Consider the following 21,805-nt stretch of genomic DNA (forward strand, 5'->3'; position numbering starts at 1 on the left):
ATTTTCCTGCCAGTTTGGTTTTCTTTGTAAAAAAGAACATAGGGACCCCCCCCCCCTTCAAAAAAAAAAAAAAGGCTGGCAGAGAACGGCAATGTTTTATTCCTTCCAAAATTGCACTTTTGCAGATGTTTTGTGGAGTTTATATGGAGTTGCCCCTAAAACTGCATACCAGACCTTTATCTTTGTTAAGGGTTTGGTATGAATTTAAAGGGGGACCCTACTCAAAGAAAAAACAGAAAAGAACGATGTGGGGTCCCCCCAAAATCCTTACCCATCTCCTGGATCAGATCAGGTCATATGTCATTATTGAATAGAGAAAAACAAACAGAGGGTGCATTACCTTAACGTTGACGCGTTTCGAGGACTAGCCTCTTCCTCAGAGCCAACTGACCAAAGGTCTGTCCCTCATCATCAAAGGGCCGTCCTAAACACTCCCAGGGGCGGGGACAAGTGTCATAAAAAATGCTAGCTAAGGAATCATTAAAGGTTACATATGGGCCCCTGGGAGTGTTTAGGAAGGCCCATGTGTAACCTTTGATGATTCGTTAATGAGCATATATAAAAGAGAGGGACAGACATTTGGTCAGTTGGCCCTGAGGAAGAGGCTATTCCTCGAAACACGTCAGCCTGTTGGATGTCCAGAGTTCCCATTATGGACAGATACGAGCTGTTCCTTCATGATGTGCCTTTGACTGTATTGACAATTTTTGAGTACAGTACCTACTTTTATTATTTAACCACTTCCTGTCGGGCCGCTGTATATAAACGGCTGGACGGTGGCAGTCCAGGGGTGGTTTGCCGTTCATAAATGGCGCCTGCCATTTTGGATTGTGCGCGCTCCCTGGGAGCGCTCGGCACCGCGATCCGGTGCCCGCTGTGTCCAGAGGACACAGTAGAACACCAACCGCTGTAAGGGACCTCTGTGTGAGGTCCTGATCATGTGATCACTGATTGGCCAGTCAGTGATCACATGAATAGTAGTAAGCAATTGTCACTTCTGACATCATTGCTTACTACATGTGAAATCTGTGGATGATCACAGAGGTCACATGGTACAGGGCTAATCACAGCAGCCTTGTACCATGTGACAAGCTGTAACCAATCACAGCTCACACAGTATTTCTCAATGGCTGCAAGAATGCAGCCAGAGAGAATTAGAAATTATTGCTTATACAACCTTTATGGGTGTAAAAGCAATCAGTGTAAAAAAAAAAATCTTCATCACCCCCCACAAGTAGTACAGTGTCACCATGGTGATTGTACTGCTAGGGTGACAGTATGTTAAAAAAAAAATGTAAAAAATGTTTTTTGAAAAATTATAATTTTTGGTTATAAACTAATTTGGGTTATTTTTTTTACTAAAAAGATAACTGAATACATTTTGGCCAAGATTTGTGAAGAAAGATTATTCATTTGCAAAATTTTATAAGAAAAACACTTTTTTTCAAATTTTTTGGACTTTTTTTTTTATATAGCAAAAAAAAATTAAAATCCCACCAGTGAATTAATACCACCAAAATAAAGTTTTATTTGTCTCAAAAAAATGCTAAATAATTAATATGGGTGCAGTGTTGCATGACTGCGCAATTGTCATTCAAAGTGCGACAGCGCTGAAAGCTGAAAATTGGCATGGACAGGAAGGGGGTGAAAGTGTCCGGACTGGAAGGGGGTGAAAAGTGTCCGGACTGGAAGGGGGGGAAAAGTGTCCGGACTGGAGGGGGGGGGGGGGAAGTGTCCGGACTGGAAGGGGGGAAAAGTGTCCGGACTGGAGGGGGGGGGGGGGAAGTGTCCGGACAGGAAGGGGGTGAAAGTGTCCGGACTGGAAGGGGGGAAAGTGTCCGGACTGGAAGGGGGGGAAAGTGTCCGGATTGGAAGGGGGTGAAAGTGTCCGGACTGGAAGGGGGGAAAGTGTCCGGACTGGAAGGGGGGGAAAGTGTCCGGACTGGAAGGGGGGGAAAGTGTCCGGACTGGAAGGGGGGGAAAGTGTCTGGACAGGAGGGGGGGGGGAGTGTCCGGACTGGAAGAGGGGAAAGTGTCGGACTGGAGGGAGGGAAAAGTGTCCGGACTGGAAGGGGGGGAAGTGTCAGGACTGGAAGGGGGGGAAAGTGTCCGGATTGGATGGGGAGGAAATGTCAGGACTGGAAGGGGGGGAAAGTATCCGGATTGGAAGGGGAGGAAGTGTCAGGACTGGAAGGGGGGGAAAGTGTCAGGATTGGAAGGGGGGGAAGTGTCCGGACTGGAAGGGGGTGAAAGTGTCCGGACTGGAAGGGGGTGAAAGTGTCCGGACTGGAAGGGGGGGAAGTGTCAGGACTGGAAGGGGGTGAAAGTGTCCGGACTGGAAGGGGGGGAAAGTGTCAGGACTGGAAGGGGGGGAAAGTGTCAGGACTGGAAGGGGGGGAAAGTGTCCGGACTGGAAGTCGGGAAAGTGTCCGGATTGGAAGGGGGGGAAGTGTCAGGACTGGAAGGGGGGGAAAGTGTCCGGACTGGAAGGGGGGAAGTGTCTGGACTGGAAGGGGGTGAAAGTGTCCGGACTGGAAGGGGGGGAAAGTGTCCGGACTGGAAGGGGGGGAAAGTGTCTGGACTGGAAGGGGGTGAAAGTGTCCGGACTGGAAGGGGGGGAAAGTGTCCGGACTGGAAGGGGGGGAAAGTGTCCGGACTGGAAGGGGGGGAAAGTGTCCGGACTGGAAGGGGATGAAAGTGTCCGGACTGGAAGGGGGGAAAGTGTCCGGACTGGAAGGGGGGGAAAGTGTCCGGACTGGAAGGGGGGGAAAGTGTCCGGACTGGAAGGGGGTAAAAGTGTCCGGACTGGAAGGGGATGAAAGTGTCCGGACTGGAAGGGGGGAAAGTTTCCGGACTGGAAGGGGGGGAAGTGTCAGGACTGGAAGGGGGGGGAGTGTCTGGACTGGAAGGGGGGGAAAGTGTCCGGACTGGAAGTGATTAATAAACATATTTTAAAGGTAATGCACTAGGCCGGTGCGCCCTCTGTTTGTTTTTCTATATTCAGTATATTTGGACTCCCCCGGTCTTTTGAGGGCAGCAAGGCGTGCATATCCTAAGAATTTTGTTATGTGGTCCTAACTACATTGCATCTGTCCCTAAGCCAATCCCTATTTCTACACACGTCATTATTATGGGGAGGATACCTTGCTAGGGGGTAACCCTTGGGTTAAGCAACTTTTTCCCCAAAATTATGAAGACAGGTTAGGCGCAACCTTTCCCTTTGAGGTATTTGTGCAAATGTACCATATTTGTTGCATTTGTGTGCTGATCCACTAAGGGGATGGCTCATTTGTTACTAGTTTACCGGTGGCCACCAGCTCCCTAACAATCAGCCGGAAGGAAGATTCCACATTTAGCATCTGTATTGGTGCTGCTGCTAAATGTGTTACTTCGTGAGGCATCTGAGGTTCCGCGTTTAGAGGGCGGGAAGGTGAACATCCCATTTTGTTCAGCTGTTGACCAAACAAGAGAAATTCATACCATGTTTAACTTCAGTCTGAACCCAAGACTCATCTCTACAGATAATATAACTAGAGATGAGCGAAGTATTCAAAAATTCGATTCGGCTGATTCGGCGAATTTCAGGAAGAAATTCGATTCGATGCGAATTTATTCGCTACGAAGATAACTTATAAAAAGGGTTTCTAGGCTTCAGAGAGCCTTTAAATTAGTGCAGAACACTGTACCTTTAATTTAAATGCCCTTGGAGATGAGGAAGGAGAAGGAGAAGGAGAAGGAGAAGGATGAGAAGAAGGAGAAGGAGAAGGATGAGAAGAAGGAGAAGGATGAGAAGAAGGAGAAGGAGAAGGATGAGAAGAAGGAGAAGGAGAAGGATGAGAAGAAGGAGAAGGAGAAGGATGAGAAGATGGAGAAGGATGAGAAGAAGGAGAAGGATGAGAAGAAGGAGAAGGATGAGAAGAAGGAGAAGGATGAGAAGAAGGAGAAGGAGAAGGATGAGAAGAAGGAGAAGGATGAGAAGAAGGAGAAGGATGAGAAGAAGGATGAGAAGAAGGAGAAGGATGAGAAGAAGGATGAGAAGAAGGAGAAGGATGAGAAGAAGGAGAAGGAGAAGGATGAGAAGAAGGAGAAGGAGAAGGATGAGAAGAAGGAGAAGGAGAAGGATGAGAAGAAGGAGAAGGATGAGAAGAAGGAGAAGGATGAGAAGAAGGAGAAGGATGAGAAGAAGGAGAAGGATGAGAAGAAGGATGAGAAGAAGGATGAGAAGAAGGAGAAGGATGAGAAGAAGGATGAGAAGAAGGAGAAGGATGAGAAGAAGGATGAGAAGAAGGAGAAGGATGAGAAGAAGGAGAAGGAGAAGGATGAGAAGAAGGATGAGAAGAAGGAGAAGGATGAGAAGAAGGATGAGAAGAAGGAGAAGGATGAGAAGAAGGATGAGAAGAAGGAGAAGGATGAGAAGAAGGATGAGAAGAAGGAGAAGGATGAGAAGAAGGAGCAGGAGAAGGATGAGAAGAAGGAGAAGGATGAGAAGAAGGAGAAGGATGAGAAGAAGGAGAAGGATGAGAAGAAGGAGAAGGATGAGAAGAAGGAGAAGGAGAAGCAGAAGGAGAAGGATGAGAAGATGGAGAAGGAGAAGGATGAGAAGATGGAGAAGGAGAAGGATGAGAAGAAGGAGAAGGATGAGAAGAAGGAGAAGGAGAAGGATGAGAAGAAGGAGAAGGAGAAGGATGAGAAGAAGGAGAAGGATGAGAAGAAGGAGAAGGAGAAGGATGAGAAGAAGGATGAGAAGAAGGATGAGAAGAAGGAGAAGGATGAGAAGAAGGACAGTTCTGTGACAGTTTCTGTCTATTTCTGACAGTTCTGGGACATTCACTCCATACAGTGGTTTCAACCGCTGTATGGAGGGAATGTCATAGAACTGTCAGAAATAGACTATTTCTGACAGTTCTGGGACATTCACTCCATACAGCGGTTGAAACATTGTATCTATTTGTTTCCATAAATGACATTCTGCAGATACACTTAGAGGAGCTCTGCAGATACACTTTTTGCCGGCTTGGAATTATTCTTATTTTCATCCTACTTCTTCTTCTTCTTCTTCATCCTCATCCTCATCCTCTTCTTCTTCTTCTGAGGATGAGGATGAGGATGAAGAAGAAGAAGAAGAAGTAGAAGTAGGATGAAAATAAGATTAATTCCAAGCCGGCAAAAAGTGTATCTGCAGAGCTCCTCTAAGTGTATCTGCAGAATAGAGGAGCTCTGCAGATACACTTTTTGCCGGCTTGGAATTATTCTTATTTTCATCCTACTTCTTCTTCTTCTTCTTCATCCTCATCCTCATCCTCTTCTTCTTCTTCTGAGGATGAGGATGAAGAAGAAGAAGAAGAAGAAGAAGTAGGATGAAAATAAGAATTCCAAACCGGCAAAAAGTGTATGTGCAGAGTTCCTCTATTTCTGACAGTTCTCTGACAGCTCCTTCACATGTACAGCGGTTGAAACATCTGTATCCTAAATGGAAACTAATAGATACAATGTTTCAACCGCTGTACATGTGAAGGAACTGTCAGAGAAATGTCAGAAATAGCGGAGCTCTCTGCAGGGACACTTTTGCCGGCTGATCGGGAAAAAATCGATTTTTCCTGAAATTCGTATCGAATTCCGGTTCGCCTGGTTCGATTCGCTCATCTCTAAATATAACCTCAAGCTTAACCTTTGTAAAACTGATTAAATATACAATATTTCATATTCATTTTTATATTACTGTAGGACGGCAACATCATGTCTCCAAGTGTTCATGGGAAGGCCTACAGGTAAGATAAGAAGCATACATACTACTAGCATGGTAGATTTGTGGATAATATATATATTCACTATATTGCCAAAAGTATTGGGCCGCCAGCCTTTCCACGCACATGAACTTTAATGCCCCCTTAGTCCGTAGGGTTCAATATTGGGTTGGCCCCGCCCTTTGCAGCTATAACAGCTTCAACTCTTCTGGGAAGGCCGTCCACAAGGTTTAGGAGGGTGTCTATGGGAAGGTTGGACCATTCTTCCAGAAGCACATTTGTCAGGTCAGGCACTGATGTCGGGGGAGGAGGCCTGGCTCGCAGTCTCCGCTCTAATTCATCCCAAAGGTGTTCTATGGGGTTGAGGTCAGGACTCTGTGCAGGCCAGTCAAGTTCCTCCACCCCAAACTGGCTCCTCCATGTCTTTATGGACCTTGCTTTGTGCACTGGGGGGCAGTCATGTTGGAACAGGAAGGGGCCATCCCCAAACTCTTCCCACAAAGTTGGGAGCATAAAATTGTCCAAAATGTCTTAGTGTGCTGACGCCTTAAGAGTTCCCTTCACTGGAACTAGGGGGCCAAGTCCAACCCCTGAAAAACAACCCCACACCATAATCCCCCCTCCACCAAACTTTCCACTTGGCACAATGCAGTCAGGCAAGTACCGTTCTCCTGGCAACCATCAAACCCAGACATGTCCATCGAATCGCCAGACAGAGAAGTGTGATTGGTCACTCCAGAGAACACGTCTCCATGCTCTAGATTCCAGTGGCGGCGTGCTTTACACCACGGCATCCGACGCTTTGCATTGCACTTGGTGATGTAAGGCTTGGATGCAGCTGCTCGGCCATGGAAACCCATTCCATGAAGCTCTCTATGCACTGTTGTTGGGCTCATCTGAAGGCCACACCAAGATTGGAGGTCTTTAGCTATTGACTCTGCAGGCAGTTGGTGACTTCTGCGCACTGTGTGCTTCAGCATGCGCTGACCCCGCTCTGTCATGTGACGTGGCCTACCACTTGGTGGCTGAGTGGCTGTTGTTCCCAGTTGCTTCCACTTTGTTATAATCCCACTAACAGTTGAGCGTGGAATATTTAGTAGCCAGGAAATGTCACGGATGGACTTATTGCCCAGGTGACCACCTATCACGGGACCACGCTTGGAGTCACTGAGCTCCTGAGAGCGACCCATTCTTTCACCAATGTTTGTAGAAGCAGTCTGCATGCCTAGGGGCTGGATTGTATACACCTGTGTCCATGGAGGGGATTGGAGCACCTGAATCACATGATTTGGAGGGCGGGGCCAATACTTTTGGCAATATATATATATATATATCTGTATATAGTATATATATAAAAATATAGTTTTAGCGCTAAACAGAAAAAAGAAAATATATTCTCACACACTTTACACTTCCAGTAATTTGCTTAAGAGGGATCTATATTTGTTTTATTATTTAGGCTTGAACTCAAACCTGGCCAGCTTTTCTGCTGCTCGGAGACGGGGATTAAATTCCAGGTGAAATCGCCGGTCACAATTGATTATGAGCTGGAATATGGCAAAGACTACATAAAACAAATCAAAGACAGCGGCTATGAACTCGTGGGTCCTCTGTTCAACATCACTGTTGAGCCAGGTGTGGTGTCCAGTGTGCACCTGCCACATTATTTGTATTTAGAAGGTAGGTCACAGGCTGTGAATGGAAAAAGCACACAGGTGCTGCAAACACCTAGCGCATTATCCAAGGTTTATTAAAATGTATAAAAAAGACATAAAACGTACTTACAAAAATCGCAGGATTGTTGGCATGCAACCTATATGTGGTGACACCGGACCCGCTCCAAGAAAAGGTAAGTTTTTCTGGCGCGGGTCCGGTGTCATCGGTGCGGACTGCCTCGGGACGCCACTGGTTAGCAGTGATTGGTTCAGACCAAGGGCGGACTGATAACTCATGGGGCCCCCGGGCAATAGGGGATCATGGGGCCCCTGTGTCCTTGCCCAAACTCAAAAAAGCCTATGAAAAAGGTACCGGGGGCATCTCATGGGGCCCCCTACTGACTCCGGGCCCTTGGGCAGTGCCTGAGTTTCCAAATGCTCAGTCCTCCCCTGGTTCAGACCCTATATGATGCTGAACTGAGGCTGTCTAGGCACCACTGAGTCAGTAGGGGGGCCAGGGTTCAGTATGAGAAGGCTACATGTACCTCCTGTTAGTGGCCTTGAGTACAGGACAGGCAGGTCAGGTAATTCTCCATTGGCACTGCTAAGGGAAATGTTTTGGATTACAAACAGGACAGAAAGAGTTGGGATTGTCCAGCCTGTTACCCTAACTTATCTTTGGAGTATTGACATTTGTACAGCACCATTGTTCTTTTTACAGCATTTTAAATACACTTCATGGCCAAGGTTTGAGGATACTTGACCATCACATCCCCATAGAGCTGTCCATCAGAGAGACTGTAACTGTCCATTTGCCTGCAGTTTATAGTGTCATTAAGTGTTGACCGTCTTTATTAAGCCCCAACGTTGGTCTCATCATGATTCTAATAACATCCACTGCACAAGCCGTGAAGACCAGATAGGCCTTTCCCCCCGAAATGCATCGGCTGTATCCAATGCTCTTAACCAATAAACATTTCAAAGGGACATCTAAGTGATATGAACGTTTGTACTTGGCGCACCTCAATACCCCCCCTGGAGGGGGTGTATTACCTATACTTATGTAATGCTCTTTTTACATTTACAGGTCTCGGTAGGGACAAATCCAGCATTAAATACGGCCACTTTAAGAAAGAAAAAGTACATTTTAAAACCCCAACCAGCGTTAATGCATCCTACATTGTGTTGGAGGATCCCACTTTCTCCCGTGCCGGAGCTATGATTCGTTCCACTTCCTTTTTGACACTGAAGAGGAGATCCATACCAATTAATGGGAAGGTTCTTTTATACTTCCGTATAATGAGTCCACACAATGAAGAAATCAAAGAATACCGCACTCATTTGTATCTGGTGCCGTGCAGGAATCCTGATCTGCAGGTAATATGTCCATTATTATTATTATACAGTATTTATAAAGCGCCAATAGTTCGCTCAGCGCTGTACATTACAAAGGGAGACAGAACATGTGACAGAACAATACCAATACAATGCAAAACATGAGGGGATCGAGGGCCCTGCTCTTTGGAGCTTACAATCTAGGAGGGGGGGGGGTGGTGGCACAGGAGGAGATAGCTGTGGGGGATGGAGTGGTAGGAAGAGTGGAGGAGGTCGGTCAAGTTAGCAGGGGGTAGGGTAAGCTTCCCTGAAGAGGTGGGTTTTCAGGGTGCGCCTAAAGGAGAGGAGAGTAGGTGATAATCTGAGGGGTTGGGGCAGGGAGTTCCAGAGGATGGGTGACACCCTGGAGAAGTCCTGGAGGTGGGCATGGGAGGAGGAGACCAGGGAACTAGAGAGAAGGAGGTCTTGTGAGGAGCGGAGTGTGCGTGCTGGGCGGTACTTGGATATTAGGTTGGTGATGTAGTTCGGGGCAGTATGGTGGACGGCTTTGTACGTCAGTGTTAGGATTTTGAATTTGATCCGTTGGGCAATCGGAAGCCAGTGGAGGGATTGGCAGAGGGGGTGGCGGAAACGGAGCTGTTGGAAAGGTGAATGAGTCTGGCAGCCGTATTCAGGATGGACTGAAGCGGGGATAGCCAGCGGCGAGGCAGGCCAGTGAGGAGGGAGTTGCAGTAGTCGAGTCGTGATATGATGAGGGAGTGGATGAGCTGTTTAGTGGTTTCTGGTATTAGGAACGTGCGGATTTTGGCGATGTTGCGGAGGTGGAGTCTGCATGAGTTTGTTAAAGATTGGACTTGGGGCTGGAAGGATAGGTTGGAGTCCAGAATGACACCAAGTACTCTGGCCTGCGGGGCGGGTTTGATGGTGGCATTGTTGGATGTGATGGAGAAGTCAATCGGGGGTGGGGTCCATGTCCATCAATCGGGGTGGGGTCCATGTCCATCAATCGGGGTGGGGTCCATGTCCATCAATCGGGGGTGGGGTCCATGTCCATGTGTATTTTACCTTACAGGTCCCTGCCCATCTGATTGACATCATGATGCACAATGCAGGATGGTATTGAGGGTGGGAGGGAAGACCAAAGCAAAAAAATGAGTATTATACCCTGCATATGCAGGGGGAGGGTGGGGATCAACAATGTTTTATTTTTTGGGCCAGCCAAAAGCCAGTTGGGCTTTCAAAACAAGTGTTTTAAGAGTAAGTGTTAGGGCTCATGTACACTGCGGCTAATAAACTCACGTTTAGGATCTTTTCTGCGTTTTTTTTCAGCAGCCCCTGAACTCTCCCTAATGTCCTCCTCTGTGTCCGTGTACACATCATCATTTACAGTCGTTTACAGGCACTTGAGTTTACAGTCGGTACAGAAAACGTGCGTTCAGGAGTAGATTTTATCAGCATTTCAAATGCCAAACGCTTGTAAATGCGGCTAAACGCGTTTATAAGCGTTTGGAATTTTTTTTTAACTCTTCCATTTCCAGATGCTATCCAGAGCCTTTTTTCATCATGAAAAATGCATGTAAAGCGTTTTCCCGTTGCTCAAATGGACCCGGTACACCGAACTTTGAGGTTTCACATGAAAGAAAATGTTAGACACGGCTGCAATAATTTCTGCACAGAAATGAGCCAGAACATCCAAACACCACAAAAAAAGACAGCTAATCTCAACACATACTGCTCTCTCTGCTTCTGCTCTCTCTATGTCTATGTCTGAAATAGTTAATTTTTTACTGTTTTTCAGTGCATTCTGGACATTTGAGAAGGTCTCCTGAGGTTATCTTTAAAAAACACTTCTAAACCAAAATGCTCATAAAACTGAGGGAGAGGAGAAACAATGCAATACTAGTCAGTCCCAGTGTGCAAAAGTATATTTGCTTTGGAAGCATAAATCCCCTCTAACGTTGGATGTCCTACATGTATGAATGTTGCTGCGTTATATAGAACTTTTAGAATAGTTTTTTTTTACATTTTAGAATGGGGTGCCTCAAGACTGTCCAGAACTTTAAAGGGTGTCTTCACTGAAAAAAAGGTTGGGAATCACTGGTCTAGAGCATGGGGCAAATCTGGTTTTCCAATCCACCCAGGGGTTGTAGGTGTACCAGGGGTGGACTGACCATTTGGAAACTCGGGCACTGCCCGAGGGCCCAGGGTCAGTAGGGGGCGACATGAGATGCTCCTGATACCTTTTTCATAGGCTTTTTTGAGTTTGGGCAAGGACACAGGGGCCCCATGATCCACTATTGCCCGGGGGCCCCATGAGTTGTCAGTCCGCCGCTGAGGTGTACTCACTTAGAGTGCTCTCCTGTAAGGCATGTGGACAAGTGCAGCAACCAGGCATGTGAGCTGGGCGACTTTCTCCTGCTCCACAGGTGGTTCCCTCAATAGAGTCCTGTGAGGTCTGAGCTTCCACCTTCCAGACTCCAGGCCTGCAGGCAGGTCCCATCCAGGCAGACCCCCTCACAGCCTCACAGCACCTCGCTCTCTGCATCTCTCTGCATCTTTACCACAAACTCTTCCTCCTGACTGAGCAAGCTCCTTCACCATTTTAATGGAGTCCAGCCCCTTCTAACTGCCTGTTGGAGATTGGCCAGAGTCCCTAAAGGGGTGCAGTCAGCTACTCCTCAGATCTTCCCACTGTCCCCAAGGTTCTCCCAGAGATCCTCAGATCAGGGGAAATCACAGAGAGGCTTGTCTGAAGAGCTTCTCAGCCCTGTCCCAAATTTGACCCCAGCTGGACTAGCAGCTCCTAACTAGCCAATTTGAGATCTCTAACGGCCCCTAGCATAACTAGGAGGGTGTTACATACATATATATTAACTATAGGCTGAAAAACACGTATAACTCTTTTCACGCAGGTCTGTCATTTACACCCCCTTGCTGCTCGATAATATCAAGATAGATGTTAATTGTTATAATTTCAGCATATAAAGGATATCTGAACTCATAAACAAAAATAAAATATCAGGAGACAGGTCTCTACCTCTCAAAAAATATATACTGTCTACAGGGGTGGACTGACCATTTGGAAACTCGGGCACTGCCCGAGGGCCGGGGTCAGTAGGGGGCCCCATGAGATGCACCTGGTACCTTTTTCATAGGCTTTTTTGAGTTTGGGCAAGGACACAGGAGCCCCATGATCCCCTATTGCCCGGGGGGCCCCATGAGTTGTCAGTCCGCCCGACTGTCTATATATAGCGGGGGGGGGGGGGTTAGCAACCAGTAAATCGCAGCCAGGTGACTGGTGGATTGTGGTCTGGGCTCGCTGAACCGCCATCCCAGAGCATAGAACAGAGTGCAATGCAGAGGGACTACTTGTAAAGTTGGACTGTAGAGTCGCATAAGCCGATGCCTCCTCTGTAATGCCGGCTCCTGTCCCATGCCGAGTGATACCAACTGCACTCCACCTCTTATCCCAGCTAACGGTCTTCAGAGTGGTGCCAGCAGCAGGAAAGGAGAGATCTTCAGGTGAGTGTGAAGCAATACACTGGGCATATCAGTATAGGGCTGCTTTCACATTGGTGTGCTGCGGTTTACCCACACTGCGGGTGCAGTGTACCTGCAGCTTTCCCGGGTTTGCTGCGCTGAGCCATAGACTTCTATTGTAGTCTGCGGGTTTGGCACACTTTCTGAAAGTGCACCACACCTGAACAATATAATAGAAGTCAATGGTAAAGCGCAGCTAACCCAGGAAAGTTGCAGATGCACTGTGCTGCACCCGTGGTGGAGGTAAGCTGCAGCACATCAATATGAAAGTAGCCTTATAGGGGGCTCAGAATAGTAAAGTTGGACCGTTGTTCGTTCGATTTTCTCATAGTGTGTAATAGACCTAACATGGTAGACTTATGAACAGGGGTATTTGCTAGGTTCAGTGATGCCTTCAAGCCTTTAGCTATTACTTTGTTCTTCTTTACCTCGTTGAGGATTCTGCATTGCGCCTTGAGAGTCATCTTGGTTGAGCCCCACTTCTAGGAAGAGTAACCACATTACTAAGCTGTCTCAATTTATAGGCCATTTGTCTCACTGTAGACCAGGGGTCTCCAAACTTTCTATAGAAAGGGCCAGTTTACTGTCCTTTAGACTCTAGGAGGGCCGGACTATGGCCAGTGGGAGTACACAATTAGTGGGATTAAAAAAAATTACATAGTGCTTGTGGTCAGTAGGAGGAATAGTGCGCAATCATTGGTGTCAGTGGGAGGAATAGTGCCCCATAGTTGGTATCAGTGGGAAGAATAGTGCTCCATCATTGGTGTCAGTGGGAGGAATAGCGCCCCATCATTGGTGTCAGTGGGAGGAATAGTGTCCCATCATTGGTATCAGTGGAAGGAATAGTGCCCCATCATTGGTATCAGTGGGAGGAATAGGGTCCCCTCGTTGGTGTCAGTGGGAGGAATAGTAGCCCATCAGTGGTGTCAATGGGAGGAATAGGGCCCCATTATTGGTGTCAGTGGGAGGAATAGTGGCCCATCAGTGGTGTGAATGAGAAAAATAGTGCCCCATCAGTGTTGTCAGTGGGAGGAATAGCGCCCTATCATTGGTGTCAGTGGGAGGAATAGTGCCCCATCATTGGTTTCAGTGGGAGGAATAGTGTCCCATCAGTGGTGTCAATGAGAGGAATAGAGCCCCATCAATGGTGTCAGAGGGAGGAATAGTGCCCCATCAGTGGTGTCAATGGGACGAATAGGGCCCCATAATTGGTGTCAGTGGGAAGAATAGGGCCTCATTGTTGGTGTCAGTTAGATGAATAGTGCACCATAGTTGGTATCAGTGGGAAGAATAGGGTCCCATCATTGGTGTCAGTGGAAGGAATATCATTGGTGTCAGTGGGAGTAATAGGACCCCATCATTGGTGTCAGTGGGAGTAATAGGACCCCATCATTGGTGTCAGTGGGAGGAATAGTATCCCATCAGTGGTGTCAATGGGAGCAATAGGGCCCCATCATTGGTGTCAATGAGAGGTATAGGGCCCCATCATTGGTGTCAGTGGGAGGAATAGTGCCCCATCATTGGTGTCAGTGGGAGAAATAGTGCCCCATCATTGGTGTCAGTGGGAAGAATAGGGCCTCATCGTTGGTGTCAGTTGGAAGAATGGTGCCTAATGGTTGGGAGGAATAGTGCCTCGCATCAGTGGAAGAAACAGAGCCTGAAGATAAAAGCCAGCAGAGGGCCGCATCCACCCCGCGGGCCACAGTTTGGAGACCACTGCTGTAGACCGATGAAGGCCTAAACATTTTGAGATTCCAGCCTTATGCATATTAATTACTCGTGATTGAAACATCTTCAGAGAGCTCCATTTTGTGAAGCATGGTTCACATCAGTCGATGGCTCTTATAAACAGCAATCGCAAACTGTTTAATCGTCTTTTATCAGTCAAAGTAGCTCTGAACTACACCTTCAAACTCATTCCATTATTTGGACTTCAGGTGCGATGACTACTGACTCCAAGTAGCTTTCGTTGTCTATGGGTTGACTTATGTTTTCCTCCAGCACTATGAATGTTTAATGGATGCGTTCAATAAAGACACGAAAAACTAGAATTGTGTGTTATCAGCTCAAGAACATTGTTTGTGTCTAGTGTTGTGACTGAGACGAGGATCGGATCACATTTTATAGCAAATACCTGCAGAAAAGGAGTTAATTCCCTGGGGGTTCACATAATTTTTTCTTACCACTGAAATAAAAAGATTCACTAATAGGACTCAAATACATCAACTTTTTTCAGCCTTGTTTTAGTGTTTTTTTTTAGCCCTCCTTGGTTCTCCATGATGAAAATAATTGTACTTGTTGAATTTAGCTTTACTATTTATTTCAGGTACTTATATAGAGCTGTCAATTTATGCAGCGCTTTACATATATATTGTACATTCACATCAGTCCCCGCCCCCAAGGAGCGTACAATCTAATGTTCCTAACTCACATTCATACATACACATACTAGGGACAATTTAGACAGGAGCCAGTTAACCTCCCAGCATGTCTTTGGAATGGAGAAAACCCACACTGGCACAGGGAGAACATGCAAACTCCAGACAGGTGGTGCTGTGGTTGGGATTTGAACCAACGACCCCGGTACTGCCAGGGGAAGTGCTAACCATTTAGCCACTGTGCTGATCTAGCTTCCCATATGGAATAAAAATATATATGAAATATATTTAAAAAATATTCTCCCCAAATATAGTGCCATATATTTGAAATACTAAAATTTTGCAATTTTGGCCATATTCTATATATATATATATATATAGAGAGAGAGAGAGAGAGAGAATATATAATATATATATAGAATATATATATATATATATATATATATATATATAGAATATATATATATATAGAATATATAGAATATATATATATATATATATATATATATATGTACACTGCATGTTGAATTATTTTTTTATATGTTGAAAAAAAATCTGAAAAATATATTTGAAATATATATTTTTTAAATATATTCTTCAGATTTTTAACATATAAAAAAGTCATTTTAACATATATTCTTACATATATTTGTAAATTCATTCCAAAAATGTAGATTTGTATTTTTAAAGACATACAGTGTATTTGAAATGTATTTTTAAAAATATGTTTTATTTTTTTGTAATAAAAACTCATTTCAACATGCAGTGTATATATATATATATATACACAGTATATATATATTTTTTAAATATATTGAATATGACCAAAATTGTAGTATTTCAAATATATGTCAATATATTTGGGAAAAACATTTTTAAAATATATTTCACATATATTTTTCTTCCACGTGGGAGCGGCCACATTCTGCCTTCCACATTATCTGTTGTACACATAGACCCATCCAGCTCCATTTTCATCAGTTAATTTTGATGCACGCTATTCATCTAGCCCAAATGTAGATTTGTATTTTTAAACACATACAGTGTATTTGAAATGTATTTTTAAAAATATGTTTTATTTTTTGTAATAAAAACTCATTTCAACATGCAGTATATATATATATATATATATATATATACAGTATATATATATACAGTATATTTTATATATATTTTTCTTCCTGTGGGTTATATTGCTAATTAAGTGAGAAGCACACGCCTTGTACATGACTGCTGTTTTACATTGTGGATTATTCAGGGGACATTTTTATTCATTTAAAATAATTCTTTGTTTCCATTACATACAGAGACTTGATGATCAGAAGGAAAAAACTGGATTTAATAAGATTGATAAACCTTCCAACACCATATTAATCTCTGGGGAAACGTACAAAGTGAATGCTGAAGGACCGAACGCCAGTGTTATACCAGAGGTAATACTTGGCAGTATTTTTAGTGTGCTTTACTAATCGGAATCTGGAAGCCCTTTAAAAATAGGAGGGTCTCTAGGTACCATCCCACTATATGAAGGAGTGCCCCTCTTCAATCACAAAAAAGTAAATAGTATGTAGCACTCTCCAAGTTAGGGAATAGGATGCTAGGTACATTTAGTCTGGCTCCTCTGTGTCCAGTGGAGCAGTTGTTGATTGCTTTATCCTGCTCAGTTTTTCACAGGCTGCTGGTCTGATTCTATCCCCTGCATTCTAGGGGGTTCTGGAATCACAGTGGGAGGAAAGGCAGAAGGGCAGTGTGAATAATTATGGGGAGGTGTACCAAGTAGGTGGCTGGAAAACCCCTAAATAGTTTGAGGCCCGGAGCAGAAATTGAGTAGGTCCAGTCCTGCAGGAGGAGCCCCTAACCTGAAGGGGCTCTGCCCCTAAGGGCACTTTGCTTGAATGCTGCATTATTCTCCATGAGGTCCCAACTGTAGCATAACTATTTGGGACCTCATTTAGAGGGCCTATTTGAAGGGTTTCAACCGGGATTCTGGTCTAGAGAACTTACTGAAGAGTGCCTGATGGAGGTTAGAAGGATGTTTCCTGCTGTCCTGTGGCATTGTGTTTTCTCCCTCACTGAAGAGTGCCCAGTGAATATCTGAAGGAAGCAACCAGTCATCCCGTGGCATTGTGAGTACCGACCTAACTCAGGGCCTCAGTGACTGTGTGCGGTTCTCTCCTTTTCTGAAGGCCCTTTTGTGTTAGAAGACTTCCATGACCTAATATCTAATATCTGATTATTAACATTACTAACATATGTATGAATGTGTCGGATCCTAACCCCCCTGGAGGTATTCCCAAGTGTAGCTCGGGGTTAACTTTCAGTACCACAAGCAGTAACCCCGAGCTACACTCGGGTGTACCCTGCAGCGCTTCTCCAGCGATCCCTCCAGCACTTACCTTGTCCTGCACTCCCGGGATGTCCCCTTGCAGTGTCCCCTGTAATGTCCTCCGGCTGATGCCGGCATCTGTCTTCCGGATTCCGTTCCCAGCGAGCGTCGGGACGTACGGTGGACAGAACCGGCAGGAATTTCAAAAATGTAAAAAAGTGACATTCACTCAGTACACTAAAATCTGATAGTATTCCATTCCTGTATCAAACCATTTCACATACATTTTGTCCCGAGTGCTTTGTCCGGTGCCCTGCCTGCATTATTACTGTTCTTTCTGCCTGGAAACTGAGAAACGTCCATGGCGTCCAAAAAGCGTCCCTTTAGGTCAAAATCGGTTTTAGACCGGCTAGAGAACAGCGATAGTAAATCAGAACCACTTGCAGAATTGAGTGATAATGATTCGTGGGGGAAATTCCTCATCAGACACTGAAAACGATTCTGCGACTTTGCTCAGCGATGTGCGAACTTGGCGCTCTATTTCACCTTTCAGTGTTTTTGGTTTGATTATGTTATTGAATTAAATGTATTATTATTATATTATTATTTTTATGATTATTTATTATATTATAATTTATGATTTTGTGTTTCAGGTTGTTCAGACAGATTTCAGGGAGTTATTCCTAAGAATTACAGGCCTACAATAAAAAAAAACATATTTCCATTGAAAATAATGTACCGCTTTGAGCACAGAAATACTGACATAATCAGACCGCTAGGGAGGTTAATAGAATAGTTGAGTTGTTATATTTCTATTTGTTCTAGATTGGGAAACGTAAGATAAACAGACTTTTATTTACACATGTGAAAGTATGTGGATATATATATATATATATATATATCTTGTTTTTTTTCTCTACATTCTAGCAAAACGTGGTAGTAATTAGTCATGAATTGGCTAGCTAGTTTTTCTTTTCCTCCCCCTTCTCTGTGGGTAGGATCTATCACCCCCGGTTCACTTGCTATGGGGGCACCTACTGCTCCATGTGTCCATTTACACATGGAGCTGTGGTGCCCCCCCCCCTCTCTCTTCTCAGTGCTTCACTTGCTGTGATTTACAACAGCAGGAGTCAATGGCTCCCTCTTCTGTCTCTGAAAATGACAAGAGGGAGTCCCAGGATAGCCGAGACTCTAGTGCACATCGCTGGATCGAGAGGGGGCTTAGGTGAGTATTATGAGAGGATGGGGGGGATGCTGCACACAGAAGGTTTTTGACCTTCATGCATAGAATGCATGACGGTAAAAAAGCCTTTAGCCTTTACAACCACTTTAATGTTTCATTTTTCACCTACAGTTAGACCCCGTCCACAAACACAGCATAGTACAGTACAGCAGTTTACACAATTTTGCACAAATAGGGTCTCTAAAGATGTTAGGTAGTCAGGAAATTGTCTATCACATTCTGAGACACATTTTGAGAAGTAAAAAAAAAAGTTGTTTTTTGCAGGAACACCAATCAGCGCAGCACTGAAGGGTGCTGCTCACAGAATACATACGTCCATGCCTGATAAGAGACATGGTGAGTATTTTGCAGATCTAATTTTTTGTCACAAGGTTTTGAAAAATAAAATTAAATTAAAAAACACATTTTTGTTTTCTTTCTTCATTTTCCAAAAACCTGTAGCAACAAATGAGATCTGCAAAATACTCACCATGCCTTTTAACAAATATCTTGGGGTGTCTACTTTCCACAAGGCTTCATTTGGGGGGTGTTTGTACTATCCTGGCATTTTAGGGCCTATGAAGCTAATATATAGTCAGTAAATCAAATGAAGATGTTATGCCCTTTAAAAGCCTGAAGGTGCTCATTGGTTTTGGGCCCCCACATGTGGCTAGGCTTCCAAAAAGTCTCACCCTTGTGGTATCCTTATACTCAGCCGAAGAAGCAAAATGTGTTTTGGGATGTAATTCCATGTATACCCATGTTGTGTGTGAGAAATATAAAAAAAAAAAGTGGTAAAAACTTAGTACATCATGGACTCAACATGCCTCTCAGCAAATACCTTAGGGTATATCCTTTCCAAAAAGAGGTCATTTGGGGGGTGTTTGTACTATCCTGGTATTTTAGCACCTCAAGAAATGTGACAGATAGTGAGAAAGTAAAACCTGCATACATTCCAGTACTGTAGGTATACCATGGTTTGTAGATGCTATAACTTTCACACAAACCAATTAACGTACACTTATTGGGATGTTTTTTTTTACCAAAGACATGTAGTAGAATACATTTTGACATAGATTTGTGAAGACATTTGATTTTATTGAATATGTTTTATAACAGAAATTAGAAAATTTTTGGTCTGTTTTTGTGTATATAATAAAAAATTAATGTGGGTTCACTCGGTGCGGCATACAACCTGTGATTCATACAGGAACTGCACCTCATTCCTGTTCAAATCATATGTGAGTTCTGTGCGGTGCAACTTGAGCCATATATTTTGTACGGCTCAAATCGCAGCTGCATTCGCACCAAAAAGGTGCAGGACCTGTTTTTTGGTCCGCACTAGGATTGAATTGCATGGGTATTCACACCCATGCTATCTGATTCTGCACATCACACCGCATTTTGTGGACCAATTTCAGGGTGTTGTTAACATAGACACCTGCAGGGGTCCGATTGTTATGCGTTGTGGAATTCGCACAGAAACCGCTGCAAATGACGCACCTCATCAGTGTGAATCCAGGCTGAAAAACCCAGTGGTGATCAACAACCACCAAAATAAAGCTCTATTTGTGTGAAAATAATTATATTAATTTCATTTGGGTACAGCGTTGCACAACCGCGCAATTGCCAGTTAACGTAACACAGACTGAGTAGCAAAAAAATGCGCAGTAGCAAAAAAGGAGCAGTATTGTTAAAGCTCTTTTGGCTGTACAGTACTCCGCCTCTGGATCACAGGAGTGCACTTCGTTCTGCACTCCTGTTCCCCTTTTCCAGCCAACAGCGGGCTAAAACCCGTCACTCAGCCTGTCCAGGCTTGACAAAAATCCTGACTTTACAGTTTGCATCCACCCAGATGCCTGGACCGGCAGCTGGCTCAGCTCCTCCCACCCCCTCCATAGGGGAAGGGCAGAGCAGAGAACCAAGGACTGACAGTCAAAGCTCTCTGTTCAGAGCAGAGTGGGAGAACTGAGCGATCAGCAGTGTTTGATCGCTCAATTCTCAGGTTAGAGCCGGCAGGGGACAGCTGAAGCTGGGATCGGTGCTGCAGCCATCTAGTTATAATTACTTATTCTGTATTCCCACACTTTTCTTTTAAAATATAACTTGTACATAAATTTCTGTCACCCCTAAATGGTGCTAGCTCAAGCAGATGCCATTGTCACCTTTAAGAAATGCCCAGTCATCCATGTTTGTATTGTGAATGTAATAATATTAATAAGAATAAGAATGTTGATGACCCCATAACAAACTAAACATTTTATATATTTTTTAGTCTTTGAAGTTTAAACTGAACAATGCTATAGAAGATCTCCCCTTTGCGGAAATCAATATAGGAGGAAGTGCAACATCGATTTCTCTGAAGTTGGCTCCAGCTGAGGGTCAGAAGTCCATCTGGACAGGAGCACTGACAAGAGGTATTATTATAGTAACTGACTAGAGTTTGTCTTCCCATCTTCTTGTGCTGGGAAATTTTAATTTTCTCCTAAAGAGGTTTATTTATAAAAATAATCACTTTGCAAATTTCTCAACATTCATGCAAACGTAACCAACAATACCTATAAGTTGGCAATATGTGTGAAATAATATGGGCAGCACATTGGCTAAGTGGTTAGCACTTCCGCCTAGCAGCAGTAGGTGGGCTGATTGAATTCCAACCACAGCACTACCTGAGTTTGTATGCGTAGCCAGGTGCTAACATAAGGCCCCTTTAGGAGAAAGAAAGATGGGCAGTGTAACGGAACCGGTACCCGACCACACTTGGGTATATTCCGCAGCTTCCCCTGTCCGAACACCATCCATGGACCACACCCTTGAAATCCCTCAGGAAATAGACAGCACCCAGCTCTTCTTAAACAGGAAGCCAACTCTACTTTATTTTACACAAACAACAGGATATATACAGAGGGCGGGGAAACAACCAAGAACAGGAAATACATCATCACCCCTCCCCATCCCATCAAGACACAGAACAATGGGATGAAACACATGGCAAAGGACATTGACCAACCCCCACACCAATACACAAACAGTACATCCCATAATAGTTGGCTGGACAGGAAGACACAGCACAATGGGGGGTAGCACATGGCAAACAGACAATGGACAGCCATGTGGTCTAGACAAAGGACAACACACAAATGCACAATACTGGGACATTCACATGTACACCCTGTACCCTTAAACAGGCACAGGGTGGGTTAAACATAATGATTTGGGGAGATGATACAGAGGTCCCCCCACCCCCAAAAGTCACTCCCGTCACAGGCAGCACAGTGGCTAAATGGTTAGCCCTTACGCCTGGCAGTACTAAGGTCATTGGTTTGAATCCCAACCATGGCACCACCTGCATGGAGTTTGCATGTTTTCCCTTTGCCTGCGTGGGATTCCTCTGGGTACTCCAGTTCAGGGGCGGACTGACAACTCATGGGGCCCCCAGGAAATAGGGGATCATGGGGCTCCTGTGTCCTTGCCCAAACTCAAAAAAGCCTATGAAAAAGGTACCAGGGGCATCTCATGGGGCCCCCTACTGACCCTGGGCCCTCGGGCAGTGCCCGAGTTTCCAAATGATCAGTCCGCCCCTACTCCGGTTACCTCCCGCACTC

General features: G+C 44.8%; 1 protein-coding gene across 1 annotated transcript in view; it reads left to right on the top strand.

Annotated features, from left to right (window-relative positions):
- Positions 1-21,805, top strand: part of LOC149440966 (NACHT, LRR and PYD domains-containing protein 1b allele 3-like) — a 59,329-nt gene that overhangs the window by 29,482 nt on the left and 8,042 nt on the right. Inside the window, exons 3-7 of the mRNA XM_089657927.1 lie at positions 5,725-5,768; positions 7,204-7,424; positions 8,487-8,776; positions 15,960-16,085; positions 20,476-20,617. Coding sequence (XP_089514053.1) covers positions 5,725-5,768; positions 7,204-7,424; positions 8,487-8,776; positions 15,960-16,085; positions 20,476-20,617 — 823 coding nt within the window. The remainder of the gene's footprint in view (positions 1-5,724; positions 5,769-7,203; positions 7,425-8,486; positions 8,777-15,959; positions 16,086-20,475; positions 20,618-21,805) is intronic.

The sequence above is a fragment of the Staurois parvus genome, unplaced genomic scaffold (assembly GCF_062004578.1).
Source record: "Staurois parvus isolate SC_StPar_1 unplaced genomic scaffold, SC_StPar_1.0 ptg001042l, whole genome shotgun sequence".
NCBI classification, from domain to species: domain Eukaryota; kingdom Metazoa; phylum Chordata; class Amphibia; order Anura; family Ranidae; genus Staurois; species Staurois parvus.